The 16,536-nt window shown below is 44.3% G+C and overlaps 2 protein-coding genes across 2 annotated transcripts; both read left to right on the top strand.

The window, feature by feature from the left end:
- Nucleotides 1–340: 340 nt before the first annotated feature.
- On the top strand, nucleotides 341–1,312 carry LOC137544592 (olfactory receptor 52L1-like). Its single transcript, XM_068265689.1, has one exon. It carries the CDS (start codon nucleotides 341–343, stop codon nucleotides 1,310–1,312), a length of 972 nt encoding a protein of 323 aa, XP_068121790.1.
- A 9,611-nt stretch (nucleotides 1,313–10,923) lies between these two features.
- Nucleotides 10,924–12,603, top strand: LOC137542304 (E3 ubiquitin/ISG15 ligase TRIM25-like). Its single transcript, XM_068264129.1, has one exon. The coding sequence runs from the start codon at nucleotides 10,925–10,927 to the stop codon at nucleotides 12,485–12,487; it is 1,563 nt and encodes a 520-aa protein (XP_068120230.1). The 5' UTR covers nucleotide 10,924; the 3' UTR covers nucleotides 12,488–12,603.
- The last annotated feature ends 3,933 nt before the right edge of the window (nucleotides 12,604–16,536 follow it).

Here is a 16,536-nt window from a genome sequence, read left to right as displayed (position 1 = left end):
CCTCCCCGTATGAAGTGATGTACATTTTCAGTGGGAGGAGCTTTATTCTATAAGTTGTATCCACAAGGACCTCTGCTCATAGTTACATAGTTATTTGGATTGAAAAAAGACATATGTCCATCGAGTTCAACCAGAGCTCCTTCTGTGTCATAGCTTATACTTGACGCTATGTATACAGTTTTGGCATTTGCTATCCCCATGTAATGTATAGTGGTGTGTAATATGTTAAGGATTTATAAACAAAAGATAACTGCAATGATTTATAAACCTGACTTGACTTCTTAACCTTGTTTTTCTTATAGATAATGAAAAATAATTAGCATCTCTACTAATACCATCCATGGAAAACTTGACCAGAAATGTAAGTTTCTCCCACACTAAGTTCCATCTCCACGGATTCCCTGGGGTACTACAATACAGATACCTCATTGCCATCCCTTTGGTTTTCACCTATAGTGTAATATTTATAGGTAACGGAACCATAATGTATGTAATCTGCATGAAGAAGGCTCTACACTCGCCCATGTACATACTCATATTGTTGCTTTGCTCCCAAAACCTAGTCCATGCCATGGCATTCATGCCTAAGTTCCTGCTTGCTCTAGTCTTGGAAATGGACCAAGTGACTCTGGTTGGGTGCCTCACACAAATGTTCTTTATGTACGTCGCTGGAATTTATGAGTCAAATATATTGCTGTTGATGTCCCTTGACAGGTTTGTGGCCATAATGATACCCCTTCATTACCATCACATTATATCCACTAAAACACTGACCTTGTTCATCCTTCTTGGTCTTCTCCGGAGTTTCCTTCTTGCTTCTGTGATCATCGGTTTTGCTTCCGGGGTCCAGTTTTGTGGATCCAATATCATTTTGAATTTTTCCTGTGAAAACATGAGTCTCCTGAGTTTGGGGTGTGGAGATCTCACCACAGTTCACGCTGTTGGTCTTTGGGTGAGGATCCTCTTAACAGGGTTTGATGCAACCATCATCTCGATATCGTACTTCACCATTCTACACACCATCATGAAGTTAGTGGTGGGGAAGGCCCGGGAGAAGGCTTGGCAAACTTGCAGTGCGCATTTGTTGGCGGCCATGCTGACATACGTTTCTGGTGTGTCTTGCTCCATTGTGTATCGAATCGGATCAGCCATTTTAATCGATGTTCAGAACATGGTGAGCCTCATAAGCTATGCTGTTCCAGGAGTCGGAGACCCATTCATTTACGGCATAAAAATGAAGGAAATCAGAGATACCCTGAGAAAAACTTTTACAAGAAACTCTGAAATTGACCTCACCACTGGACAAAGCTAAATTTTTGATTCTTCTCTTCTACATTTGATTATCAGAGCTGTGATATATGGGCCCTTAGGGTAGAGAAAACTCTTAATCCATTTCACGTGTTATTGGCAATGTAGCCCCACCATGACACTAAGTCTGCATTCTTTTCTAAGTTAGCGTTTGAACTAAACGGGGCATCTGTGATTTGGAGTCACACAGAACTGGTCTTCATGCTTATAACTGCCACCTACGGTTCAAATGTTCTCTCCTTGATGGCATCTGAAGATTTAATGCCCACATGACACCTCTACATTTCAGATCTCACTAGGACTTATCAAATATTTATCTCACCCATCTTGAAACTTTGGTCTGGACTTTCTTCGTAGCTCTGCAATCATTGGTTTTGCCACCATGATGCCGTTTTGTAGATCAGATACACATATTATGTTTTCTAAATGTTTTTAATAATAAGAGGAAAGTGTAAAGTGTTAGGTGAAAGTGTGGCCATTGCCACATGTATGAAAAAAATATGTTAACTATATAAAATTTCAGGTGACTGGTAATGCATAATATTTGATCATTTATCATTTATCATTGAGAAAAAATTGATTATTTTGGGCCAAAATAAATTGATAGACATCTGGTCTTGAGGAGGACATGGGAAGCTTCTGGAGGATCCTCCTCTGAGGTAATTATGGGACTTTCTCTACTTCTAAAGGACCACTGTCATGAAAAACTGTAACATTTAAAATACATGCAAACACAAATAAAAACTTTTTTTTCTATTGTTAAAATGCGGCCAGTAAATGTATTGGTCTTGATATGTTGTATATGTGTCACAATAAAAAGATTTAAAAACAAAAAAAGTTAATTCCTCCCAGAGTAAAATGTGCTTTGAAAGAAACATAAAGGACCACTATTGCGAAAACATTTAAAATTTAAAATAACATGTAAACCCATACAAACACAAAGTACGTGTCTTTCAGAGTAAAATGAGCCGTAAATTAATTTTCTCCTGTGTTGCTGTCACTTACAGTAGGTAGTAGAAATCTAACAGAACTGACAGTTTTGGACTAGCCCATCTCCTCATGGGGGATTCTCAGAGTTTTCATTACTTTCAAAAGCACTTAGTGAACGAGAGTTGCTCCGTCCAACTGCCAAAATACAGTAGTCTGAAAACAGGTAGGGGGGCAGCCTGCATCTTTGTACAGATCCTTTACAGGGAGTGCTTTTGTAAAGAATAAATTAAATACTGAGAATTCCCCCATGAAGAGATGGACTAGTCAAAAACCTGCCAGTTCCGTCAGGATTATATTAACCACTGTAAGTGATAGAATCATAGGAGAGTAATTTACTCTGGAAGAAACATCCTTCTTGTTTGTATATGTTTACATGTATTTTAAGTTTTACATTTTTTAACAATAGCGGTCCTTTAAACTCACAGTATTACTTTGAAGGGAACCTGAAGTGAGAGGAATACGGAGGCAGCCATCTTCATCCTGTAATAAACAATGCCGGTTGCCCGACTTCTGTGCTGATGCGCCGTCTCTAATACTTTATGTCACTCACTGGTAGTGATGAGCACGAATTTCACATAGTCGTAATTTGGCTTCATAATTCACAATCACAATGCAAAATCGTAATCCGAAATCCTGGAAATTAATTTATAACCGTAATCGGGAACCTTGACTTTGCAATTGTGTGTACGTTTTGCTTAAAGTGGACCCAAACCAAACATTTTTTTAATTCAAAATATTTAGTTGCACCACTCTGACACATACAAAGATAAATAAACACTCCTTCAAGCCTATGAGCATTTCAGTGCATGCTTTTCACCCTTCTCTTTTCCTAACTAGTGTTATACAGGTGGCAGCCATTACTTTTGAGCTTAGTAGGAGGTTGTAGATCATGGGTGTGATTGTCATCAGCTACCCTCCCTCACGTGGTCTATGTGAAATCTCACACAAGCTAAGATCACCTCCCCTGTGACATCATCAGTAGCAGCATGTGTTTTGTTTTTTATCTCCTTAACCAGTCTGCCGGATTCTGTGCCGGCAATATAAAAGGAAGGGAGAGGTTCCTCCAATAAATGTAAAATATGTTATATTTGTCATCCTGCAGCTGAAAAAAAGGCTGCTGTTTATTATTATAAGTTAGAAAATAGATTTTATTTCTGAAATCTTGTATTTTTAATTTGGGTCCACTTTAATTTGGGTCTGGTTAATAGCAAAGACCCCATACATGATATCGCCACCAAAATAGCTACGTATTTTGCAAAGGAAAAATGGTTTTAAAGCTGTAATTTTTTTGAGATTAAAAAACATTTTTACTTTGCAATAATAAAATCAGTTTTCTCAAAAACTACAAGGTCTTTTTGAAAAAAATAATTTTTTAATTTCTTCCCAGCATTCCCCCTAAAGTAAACCAAAGATGTCCTAAAAATAAACTCTGATACTCACCCGTGGCTTCCATCCGCAGCATAAACATGTGTGAGTCCCTCGCCATCCTCCCGCGGCCTGCCGTTCAGCCGCGATCAGCCTCGGTAACAGGTCCAGTCGGGGTCTGCTGCGCATGTGTGGGAGGTCTGTGCATGCGCAGAAGACCGTGACTGAACCCAACTGAGCCAGTTACCGGGGCTGATCGCGGCTGAGCGGCAGACCACGAGAGGACGGCATGCGACTAATCTTCTTTTAAGGACATCTCTGGTACACTTTAACATACATAGCAATTTTGGTGACAGTAGCGTGTATGGAGGTTTTGCTATTAATCACCCAAAAATACGGAAAATTACGAATGGATTACGCAAAATTAAGTGAATTTCCAAATCATAATTACGTATGGCCGTCATTGCAAAATGTTATTCAAAATTTAACCTCTTGCCGACCGCGTCACGCCGATGGGCATGGCCGCGGCGGCAGCCCCAGGACTGCCTAACGCCGATTGGTGTAAAGTCCTGGGACCAGCTAATGCAGTAGATCACCCGCAGACTGCGCATGCATCTCCTACTTGGGGCCGGAGCTCCGCCCCGCCTTCAGTCTCCGAGCAGCTATTGCCGCTCGGGAGACTATTAGACGGCGTGATCGCCGTCTATTTACTTGGTGCAGCGCTGCGATCAGCAGCAGCGCTGCACTGGGGACAGCCGTGTGACACAGCTGTCCCCCTGGGGGACAAGAGAGCGATCGGCTCTCATAGGCAGAAGCGGTCGCGGTAATTGGCCGGCTGGGGGGAGACAGGGAGGGAGGAAGGAATTTTAAAGAAACAGGGTTTAAAAAAAAAATAACAATAAAATGTATTAAAAAATAAATAAACATGGGGGGAGCGATGAGACCCCACCAACAGAGAGCTCTGTTGGTGGGGAGAAAAGGGGGGGGAATCACTTGTGTGATGTGTTGTGCGGCCGTTTAGCTTAGCCTTAAAGCTGCAGTGGCCTATTTTACTAAAAATGGCCTGGTCACTAGGGGGGTTTAGCACTGCAGTCCTCAAGAGGTTAAGAAATCGTAATTAGCAGGTTACGATTATCACTACTCACTGGCCCGGAATGATCATGCGAATCAGATGCTGTGACTCTGGTGGGAATCTGCCTGCTGCATGCTTGTTGCAGGGCTGTGATTCAAACACAACTAAAGCCAAAAGCTCAGCATGGCAGCCAGGCAACCAGCATTATTTGTAAAGGAGTGAAGATGGCCGCCTCCGTATTTCTCTCAGGTCAGGTTCCCTTTCATAAGATAAATAATGAGATTGACAAATTGCTTGACTGCCAGATCGGGACATCCCTAGATAAACCCTTGCAGGTTTTTATTCTCACTGAGGCAGATTTATCAATAGAAGTGTCTAAGAGAAAATCTTAGGCTGTTTGTAGAAATCATGCAGAACCATCTCAGACACTTTAAGAAGGTGCAATTTCCTTCGAAAACAGGAAGAGATAAAAAGGATTCTCAGGACTGGTGCAGTCTGAGGGAGAATCCTCTGAGTGAGCTAAGATGTACTGCTGCAGCTTTTTCACCCTTGGCAGTATCCCCAAGTGAGGCTCGGGGTTTATTTTTCCTGCAATTAGCGGTAACCCCCCGAGCTACACTCATGGAAACCGCCAGGAGGGCCGGATGCAGAGTGAGTAGCAGAGCTCTAAGGATCACTCATCTCTCCGCCAGTGGTGGAACTAAGGAATGTTTTGATGTATGCACAATGTAAATATATTGCCCGCCCAGAACAGAGGTAGTGTTGACCCGAACACTTTGCCGGCGGACAGTACCCGGCGGATATCAGCTGTTCGCGCCAAGCACATGTCATGTGACAAGAACATGTCATGTTCGACCCGCCCCCATACATTATCATTGGGCTAAACTTTGACCAACCTACATCACAGTCAGCAGGCACAGGGCAGCTAATCAGCCTGCACTCCCTCATGGACCTCTCCCCCCCCCACCCCCCCTATAAAAACACAGTTGCGTCGGCCATGTTTCATTCTGTCTCTGGCTGCAAGCACCCCAAATAGCTCTTTTGAGGGCTGTCAATGCCTACTACATTGTTCTGCTGTGTATTTTGTGTGTGTGTGTGTGTGTGTGTGTGTTCGACACTCCACAGCCCACTGGCACCCACCCAGAGCTGTGCACAGTATTACTGCTATTGTTGGCCCATTCAGTTGCAGGCACAGTAGCACTCCAGTGCATTAGTTTAGACTGTATTCTGATAGCACTATTGCATTTCTCTGTGTGTGACACTCCACAGGCCACTGACACCCAGAGCTGCGTGCACTGCTGCGATTGTTGGCCCATTCAGTTGCAGGCACAGTAACACTCAAGTGCATTATTTTTCACTTGCTGCAGGCACAGTACCCCAAATAAAAAAATGACAGGCAGGGGCAGGCCACCCCGCAGGGGTCCTCGAGGTCGTGCTGCTGTGATTTCCTGTCCCTGGAAGAATGCTCAGTGTTCAGAGGGCACATACCAACAACACCCAAAATTCAGAGGAAGCTGACTGGCTTGCACAGCACACCCCACCTTTTACAGCTTCCACATGGAACCTTGACGCACCATCCTCCTCCTCTTCTGATTCGGGCACCCTACAACAACTTACCACTCACCCGGCAGCCACCACCACCACCAGCACCGCAGCTGCTCCACTTGATATGTCAGAGGAAGTATTCACACATGTGATGAATTTACTGATGCACAACCATTATTGGCAGAAGAGGAAGGCGATATGGATGTTACACCACCTGATATGTCTCAGTCAGGCGTCAGTACACACATGGATGTAAGGTGTGAGGATGATGATGATGATGATGTAGTACCCAAAGTTGAAGAGAAATCGAGAGCCCAATATGGTGTAGTATGTCAAAATTGATTGGATAAATGAAACAGTGAGATGGTAATACTCACAAACACGGGTTACCACCTAGGTAACCACTCATTAGGCAGGTGAGGAGATTAGACCTGTCCTCACTCAGGATTAAGAAGTCGCTCTCTGTAGATAGGAAGAAAGGGGGTAGATCACCCCTCCACCTGGGGTGGACTCAACTATATTGGTAGGTGAACAGAGGCGCCAGAAGGATAAAAGTACATAAAATTTTTAAAAAATTGCTGGGAGGAAGTGGTGGACTCGCCTCCGTTAAAGCAGACACCAAGGACTGTAAATGTTTAGATATACACATTTATTGAAAATACCCCAAAGATGCAACGCGTTTCGCGGGCACAGCCCACTTCTTCATGCAATAAGCAGGGGATAAACAACAGCAATTCAGTTATAGCAAGCAGAGCACCTCCCTTTATGTACTTTTATCCTTCTGGTGCCTCTGTTCACCTACCAATATATGATGTAGTACCCAGGGACGGGCCGAGGCATAGGCTGGAGAGGCTCCAGCCTCAGGGCGCAGTGTAGGAGGGGGCGCACAACTCATTCAGCTGTCATTCCTAATTGTGTATGAAGCAGAAAGAATTACGAAAAGGGGATACATAGCAGTGACTGCAAGCCAGATAACTAGATATTAAGGTGTTGGGGAGGTTGTGGGCCCTGTGGCCCTCTTAGTCTAATAGCAATCAGTGTGTGACAGCTGGGGTGGGAGGGATGGAGGGGCGCACTTTGATGTCTCAGCCTTGGGTGCTGGAGGACCTTGTCCCTGCTCTGGTAGTACCCGTTGTTGGTGCCTTTTTGGAGGTGTCTGATACAAGTGAGGCAGTTGATGAGGATGACGATGTGTCCATGGATGTCACGTGGGTGCCCGCAAGAAGAGATGAAGAACAGGGGGGCAGTTCAGATGGTGAGACAGAGAGGAGGAGACGAGTTCTTGAAACTAGCAGGGGGAGCTTGTCAAAAGGAGCTAGTGGCACTGTCAGACCGCATGTATCGGCACCTGGGGTCAGCCAGCCAACACGCCCATGAGTCATATCAAGAAATGGGTTGCATATTTGCATTCAGTAAGGCATTCTGAATCCGTATTTGTGACATGAATATTATTACATGAGTATTAGTACTGTGTTACTTCGAACCCGTATTACTCCAGGTTCTAAAGATCCGGTTTGTCTGGAAACTTCCTGGATAACATAACGTCTGAAAAGTTTGTATGTTCATCCTGTCTACAAAAGCGTGAAATATGGAAAAATATGAATTTCAGGGTAACAGTAAGTTCATGTGTCCCTTGTAGGAGAGCTGCTTGTAAGGACCCATCAGTTAAGATCAGTTTCTCCCCAGCCTCAATCATCCTGTCAGAGAGGACCTTCAGCGCAGCAGGAGGGATTTGTCACTGAGATTGAGAAGCACAGTCGATTTGGTCAGAAAAGTGTTCAGTACCTCACCTTTATGAAAATGAATGAGGCATGGATCCCGGAGGGCTACTGCCTGCCCGAAGACTTTTAAGTTAGTCCCCACTCAGCATCTCTGCACGCCGCATGTCTGACTGTCTGACTGACTTCTCCGCCACCACCGACAGTGTCTAGACCAGGACTCCAGGACTCCACCCCACAGGTGGCTCCTGAATTTGTAAGGCTGCTGCTATTGCAGCGGCCGGTAAAAAATACTTTTTCTACCATGTGTACATGCCTAATTTTTGTGATCTATGGTGCTGAACCGTGGCTGCTGCACCAACAACAACAAAAAGGCATGTACACGATGTCAATTCCCCTTCATGATCGTTACCTTGTCGTGGTGAGGGGGCTTGCATATCACAATAAAGTAATGACCTATAGGAGTGTGTTAGGGGCACACACAAGAGGAGAAGGTAGTTTCTTCATTGTGGACAGATCAAATTTGATCGATCGGCTAGATACGTTTTGGCAAAACCTTTGGTCACCTCAGGTGATCATTGAATAAAGCCTACTAGTCCAACACTACAGAACCACTGTTTTCTGGGTCACTTTACTGTTATTGAGCTACCTCAGCCCGACCATAAGCGGCTAGAAAACCGCCATGGCCTGCACTCTCGCCGATGTGCGCACATTCGCACGGTGACCACTACACAAGGATTGCAGCCGAGAGGACTAACGTTTAAATCCTGAGAGTCTCAACTATTAACAACTCTTTGTGGTGCGTTAAACGTCGGGTTTGGTCAGTCAGAGTTTGGTCTGTGTGAAGCGTGTGAAGCGGGCATAACCCTTACATTAAGTTACTAGTTTTCCATCCCTTTTATGGCCAGAAACAGTTTTCATAGTCTGTGAAATTCGCCTGCCCATTGAAGTCTATGGTGGTTTGCCCAAATCCAAACTTTTCCCGGATGTTCGGACTGGATGTTTCGTGAACCCAAAATCTGATGTTTGCGACATCTCTATTGCTGTCAGAGATCTTGGAGGTGCTTTCTGGCTTCCTGGGAATGTGAGAGGCTTCAACTACTTTCAATTGGATTGGGGGGGGAGAGGGCGATGGCTGTTGCCGCTTATCCTCTCTTTATCTGACATACATATCAGTGCAGAAGTAGTGCTGGGGTTTACGTCTTCAGATGTTGATTCCCTGCTGCACTGCCGCTGCGGATCCATCTGAAAATGGCGCCTGCGAATAATGGCGCACGGTGTTGCCGCTAATCCGTTTGCCGCTTATCGCTATTTAACATTAAAGCCTTATTGTTATTTAACGTTAAAGCCTTATTGTTATTTAGCGTTAACACACAGAACCCTCTCTGTACCTATCCCTAACCCCTAAACCCCACTGGTGGTGCCTAACCCTAAGACCCCCCTGGTGGTGCCTAACCCTAAGACCTCCCCCTGGTGGTGCCTAAAGCTAACCACCCCCCTGGTGGTGCCTCACCCTAAGACCCCCCTGGTGGTGCCTAACCCTAAGACCCCCCTGGTGGTGCCTAACCCTAAGACACCCCTGGGGGTGCCTAACCCTAACCACCCCCCTGGTGGTGCCTAACTCTAACCACCCCCCTGGTGGTGCCTAACTCTAACCACCCCCCTGGTGGTGCCTAACCCTAAGACCCCGATGGTGGTGCCTAACCCTAACCACCCCCCAGGTGGTGCCTAACCCCCTGGTGGTGCCTAACCATCCCCCTGGTGGTGCCTAATCCTAAGACCCCCCCTGGTGGTGCCTAACCCTAAGACCCCTCCAGTGGTGCCTAACCCTAAGACCCCCCTGATGGTGCCTAACCATAAGACCCCCCAGTGGTGGCGAACCCTAACCTTGACAGTGTTACATTAAATCCATTCACCGTTTTGCAGTTAAATAACGTCTGCAGTTTGGCTTATGTAGGGCGCTATTGATAAATAATGTTACTGTGGGCAATAACGTCTGCTGTTTGGCAAATGAACGGCACTATTGATAAATAACGTTAGTGTGTGCCACTATTGATAAATAACGTTAGTGTGTGCCACTATTGATAAATAACGTTAGTGTGTGCCACTATTGATAAATAACGTTAGTGTGTGCCACTATTGATAAATAACGTTAGTGTGTGCCACTATTGATAAATAACGTTAGTGTGTGCCACTATTGATAAATAACGTTAGTGTGTGCCACTATTGATAAATAACGTTAGTGTGTGCCGTTTTTCTTTTTTTTCCCTGTGCGCCATTATTATGCAGTACTAACGATAAATAGCGATAAGCGTATCTTTTTAATGCGGTGCCATTTTTATGCATAGGCGCTGTGCGCCATTATTCACTGATCCGGCAGCTGCATCCACTAGGTCCTCTCTGTCTTCTCCTCAGTCCAAGATTCTCTGCACATTGTGTGACTTATCGGATTGTGGGGAGGACTAAGACAGAGGCAGAGGAGGACTTAGTTGCTTCAGAGGGAGCTTATAAGGGTCCCAAAGCTGGAAAAGGTAAGAGGAGGAAAAGATATCGTCTGGGCCTCACTTCCTGTTGGGGATCAGTTGATTGTTGCCGGTGGGGGTACTATGAAAGTTTAGCAGGGAGCCCCACAGTCAATGCCCCTGAAAGACGGTGTGTGTTTCATTCATATTTTTACAGTCGTCATAACTGGATTTTTTTTTAGGGAACTGGGGAGAGGTTTTCTTTGCCTAAATATTTTTGCTCAAAAATGTGCTCCTCTTTAGCATCAGAACATGGGGAAGTATGAGACTGACTACCTTAATCTGACACAAAAGGCTCTGATATAAAACAAACTGTAGCTCAGCCTCTGTACTAAAGGTGACACAACTGGTTTTACTAGATTCCAAAGGTTCAGAGACTTTCATTTCCTGTCCTGCTGCCAGCGATGGCGTCTGCTGTTCTGAGCAAGGAGCTGGAGTGTCCCGTCTGTCTGAGCGTTTATACAGACCCTGTAAACCTGAAATGTGGCCACAACTTCTGCCGGGAATGTGTTGATCGTGTGCTGGACTCACAGGAGGGGTCTGGAGGCTATTCCTGTCCTGAATGTAGAGAGGAGTTTATGGAGCGGCCAACACTGCAGACAAACATTGCTCTGAGAAACATAGCAGAACATGTCCTGTCTACTCAGCCAGATCAGGAGGAGGCCGGAGTCCGCTGTACTTACTGTGTGGACTCTCCTGTACCAGCTGTTATGTCCTGTCTGCTGTGTGATGCTTCTCTGTGTGATAAACACCTGAGAGTCCACAGCAAGGCACCAGAACACATCTTATGTGTCCCCACCACCTCCCCGGAGACCAGGAAATGCTCCGTCCATAAGGAACTATTGAAGTATTACTGCACTGAGGATGCTGCCTGTGTCTGTGTGTCCTGCTATGTGATTGGGGGACATGTAGGACATAAGATGAGGTCACTGGATGAGGCCTCTGAGGAGAAAAAGAAGAAGCTGAGAAATGATCTGCAGAAACTGATGACAGAGACACATGAGGCTGAGAAAAGAGTCCAGAGTCTGGAGGAACGCAGGAGAAAAGCACAAGAAAAAGCAGATGGTGATACAGAGAGAGTCACTGCCCTGTTTAGAAACCTCAGGAGACGGCTGGAGGATCTGGAAAAGAGAGTACTGAGTGACATCACCATGCAGGTGCAATCCTATGATGACATCATCAGGCAGCTGGAGATAAAGAAGGAGGAGCTATCCAGCAAGATGCGTCACATTGAGGAGCTGTGTAACATGACTGATCCACTGAATTTCTTACAGGAATCACACACAGGTGACTTGTGTGACACGGAGGACAGACATGATAAGCAGCTCCATGATGGAGGGGATCTGGATGTGGCCGGCATCTCACACACATTACACACAGCAATATCTGATATCATGTCTGGGGTAACTGGAGGGATCTATATCTATATACAGCATGCGGACATATTACTGGATGTAAACACAGCTCATAATAAGCTACATATATCGGATGACAGGAAAACTGCATCCTGTGCAGATAGATGGCAGAAGCGCTGGAAAACACGAGCAAGATTTCAGGATTATAATCAGGTGTTGAGCAGCCGGAGTTTCTCCTCAGGGCGACATTACTGGGAAGTGGATGTTGGGGGATCAGATAGCTGGAGAGTCGGGATGTGTTACCCCAGTATAGCCAGGAGGAGAGATCAGTCACGGATTGGAGATAATAACAAGTCCTGGGGTTTGTACAGGGATGATAATGAGTGCTCAGTGATACATAATAGTGAAGAGACCGAGTTCCCTGATGGGATCCCCAGTGATAGAGTCAGGATATATCTGGACTATGAGGCCGGGCAGATCTCCTTTTATGCCCTGTGTAACCCAATCAGACACCTCCACACATTTGCTGCCACCTTCACTGAGCCCCTCCATGCTGCATTAGGTGTATGGCATGGTTTTATAAAGATATCTGGGGGGAATCAGGGGGTGTGAGAGATCCGCCCACTGATGAGATCACAGAAGAGAATTGTAATTGGCTCACTGTCTAGCCAATACTGTTTTCTTCTTAGAAGCTTCCCTGTTTTCACTTCTTAAAGGGAAGGTTCAAGCAGATAGTAAAAAAAATTAAAATCCATATCCACTTACCTGGGGCTTCCTCCAGCCCGTGGCAGGCAAGAGGTGCCCTCGCCGCCACTCTGGAGGCTCCCGGTCGTCTCCGGTGGCCGACCCGACCTGGCCAGGCCCGGCTGCCAGGTCGGGCTCTTCTGCGCTCCAATCTGCGCCTCACGGGGGCGCGCTGACGTCATCGGACGTCCTCCGGGCTGTACTGCGCAGGCGCAGAACTACTGCGCCTGTGCAGTACAGCCCGGAGGATGTCCAATGACGTCAGCGCGCCCACGTGGAACGCAGAAGAGCCCGTCGTTGGAGCGCAGAAGAGAACGACCTGGCAGCCGGCCTGGCCAGGTCGGGTTGGCCACCGGAGACGACCGGGAGCCTCCAGAGCGGCGGCGAGGGCACCTCCTGCATGCCACGGGCTGGAGGAAGCCCCAGGTAAGTGGATATGGATTTGTATTTTTTTTACCCTCTGCCTGAACCTTCCCTTTAAACATTATACCAGGAAAATAACACTTCCTACCAACTTGATTTTTAAGTATTGAACATGTCATTTTGTGTGGAACAATGAGGCACCTGAACAATGCATGCTACTAGTTTTTCCATACAGGAGGGCCCTTTCACACTGAGGTGGTGTAGTGCTGTAAATTTAGCGCACCCCACCGCAGCCCAATAAAAGTCTATGGGGCAGTGCACATTGCCACGTTGCTGAGCGTTGTGCCTGAAGTGCCCTATCTAACACAAGGCCAAACCTACGTTACCTTGCAACTCCTGCTGGGATCTGTGACGGTCTGTGTCGGACCGGAAGTCATGTAAGTCTATGGTAAGTCTATGGTAAGACACGTGTATTTAAAAAAACCTGCCACAGTTTTTAGCACCGCGCATGTGCGGAAGCGTATTTTAGCAATACGTTTCCGTGCACGTCATCGATTGTACTAACACTGTATTCCCCGAATGCCTGTTTTTGGTGATTCGGTGAGGCCCCGGCCTTATGCTTTCATTGCTCCAGGCTGTGCTCCATTCTTCCAACACGTCCTTCTTTGCAGAGGAAGTTCTGGCTGTTAAGAGGAAGTGACAGGAAATGTAGCACTGCAGCAAGAGGCGGATGTAGAATTAAACTGAACCTTTCTGCCCTGCCCCCGCCTCGGACATGAGCAGGTTGAGCTCTGCTTCTTGTAATTCGGTGCTCACTCATCCCTAGTAATGCCAGCTTTCAGATGCCTCCTGGATGGAGAAACTAGTCGCATGCATTGCACAGGTGTGATTTTACCCCAATGTTCCACACAAATTCATGCGTCCAATGCTTATTTCCCCCAATGTGTATTATACACTAGCTGTATATTAGCTGTAATGATAGGCACACTATTATTATAATAATAATGATTATTAACCACTTCAGCCTTCAGTGGTTTTTCACCTTATGCATCCGAGCAATTTAGACCTCCCATTCATTTGTCAATAACTTCTTCACTACTTATCACAATGAATTGATCTATATCTTGTTTTTTCCACCACCAATTAGGCTTTCTTTGGCTGGTACATTTTGCTAAGAATTATTTTTACTAAATGCATTTTAAATGGGAATATTATCAAATGTCTGATAATGCCTTCCTTTCTTGGCTCTATAATGTATAAGATTTATATGCTTTTAAAATACAACATTTGACATATGTATATCCATATTTTTATGCAATTACACATCCTGTTCTTTTTTGCATGTATACTATATATATACTACTTTATGTGTGTTCTGCCTTGCACCAGGCAGTGTTGTAAAATTTGCTGCATTGTTCTCAATAAACTTCGTTTTGGGTTAAAAAAAATGGGAATATTAAGAAAAAAAATTATTTTTTTCCATGAAAAAATGTATTTGAGTAATTTTTGGAGTGGGAGGTAAACAGTTAGTTTTGTGTGAAAATTTGTATTTATTTAATTAAAAAAGTATGTAGATGTAGTTTTACTATTTGGCCACAAGATGGCCACAGTCAATGTTTTTGTTTTTTTTTTTTAGTCCTGGAAGGGATCACATTTTCGCTTCCAGGAAGTATTAGGAGGACAGGAAACTTTTTTTTCTTCAGAAAGAAGCCGTCGGTCTTTCTACCGGGGACTTAGATTATGGGAACTATTTTCCCATTCATTGATCTCTGGGCTAACGGGCGGCGGCACGGGAGTGCACAGGCAGCCGCGCCATTGTGCGCGGGAGTGTGCAGCAGCAGCCTTTTGGATGTGACAGTCACGTCCAAAAGGCTAAAATGGCTGTACATACCACGCAAGGCAATAGTAACACATGTCTGTACATAATGACCTCAATTCTGGTAGGGTTTTCGAATAAATTACCTCATGTACGGTAATCTACCTCATGAGGTAATGACATTTAGCAATTCTGGTAGGTTTTAGTCATGTTTTACCATCATGCAGTAAATTATGAGGTAATTTGTGAGACAATTTGCATTCATTTTACCAAAAATCGCTATTCTCATGGAAATTAGGGGTCAGGTTAGCACACAATTTACCGATCAGTTTAAGACCTGCCTGTACCTGGAGGTAAAGTCAATTTGTATGCATTTTTAAGTTTTTAGTGGAGTTCCTATTACTGTTTTAGTAGTTTTAGTGGTTCTTTCATAGACTATCCTAACTTATGGAAGCAGGGACGGATCTAGACCAAGTTGCGCCAAGTTGCGCCTGGGGCAAGGTCAGGTTTTGGCGCCTAAACTGCCATTCCAAATTTTGCCGCCTTTTTAAGAATTCAACAAACTGTGCCTGGGGCAAGAGACCCGCTTGCCCCCCTAGATCCGTCCCTGTATGGAAGACAATTAAAGACTATTATTTATTTACTGCATGCTTACCGCTGAAATACCTCATGTTTTACTGCACTTGCGCATAAACGTTTTACCTCATGTTTTACCTCATGTTTTACCTCATGTTTTACTGTATGATCGGAAATGCAGAAAAATCTTTCAGAATTGGTAATAAAAGAGGAAAATACTGCATGGGGTATTTTGCCTACAAAAAAATATTTACCTCACATAGCTAACGGAATTGAGGCCAATTACTTCTGTACAACTCGTTAATTATCCATTACTGATAAAACCTTTTATTATCCTTAATTAGGGGAAATACTGCAAGCTGCATATAAAATACAACACAGACAATATAAAGTATAGAATCCAGCAGCTGACAGGGAAAGCTCAGATTTTTATAATAATAAAAAAATGTATATATAATAAAAAAAATGAAAAGTATATATAAAAGTATACTTTCCTGTACCTGGCAACGTGCTCATTTAGAGGTGATGCACTGCTGCAGTGTATTACCATAACACTATACATTACAATGCAACACTAACGTCGCGCTGTGCACATCCCATAGGATTAGCAATGCAGTGCAGTAACCTGCGTTATAAGACCTTTTAACACAGCACCGCAATGTCCCCCTGTGAGTGTAGCCTCATGATATGATAAAGATTAATTTATTAATATATACATGGTAGATATAAATAATATGAATTGTGATAAATATAGATGATGATAAATATATATATATATATATATATATATATATATATATATATATATATATATATATATATACATATTTCTACTTGCTTGCATTGATCAGATTGTGTTAATTAGTAATTGCAATCATGTAATAAACATTGTTCCTGCACCATTCCTGATGTATACGGTACTTATTGTCTGACATCCTGTAAATATTTTGCATATATTTCTGTGTTTATCCTGTTTACTGGTAAAATATGTTTTGTTAAATATTTTTCACTAGGTGGTAACATCATGTTTGTATATTTCATACAAAGGGGCTGGCTTTGAGTAGCCAGACTTAGCAGCTTCTATTTTAATATTAATTAACACCCCTCTGCAGAATGACTCACACAGGAGAGGCCCAGCTATGCCACCTCTCTGGTCAGCTAG

This window comes from Hyperolius riggenbachi, chromosome 2 (assembly GCF_040937935.1).
Source record: "Hyperolius riggenbachi isolate aHypRig1 chromosome 2, aHypRig1.pri, whole genome shotgun sequence".
NCBI lineage: Eukaryota > Metazoa > Chordata > Amphibia > Anura > Hyperoliidae > Hyperolius > Hyperolius riggenbachi.
The sequence above is the reverse complement of the archived record's forward strand: the minus strand, read 5'-3'. Positions and strand labels throughout refer to the sequence as shown.

What these genes read in the sequence shown, in the direction of transcription:
- LOC137544592 (XM_068265689.1), top strand. Translation starts at nt 341, where the DNA reads ATGGAAAACTTGACCAGAAATGTAAGTTTCTCCCACACTAAGTTCCAT.
- LOC137542304 (XM_068264129.1), top strand. Translation starts at nt 10,925, where the DNA reads ATGGCGTCTGCTGTTCTGAGCAAGGAGCTGGAGTGTCCCGTCTGTCTG.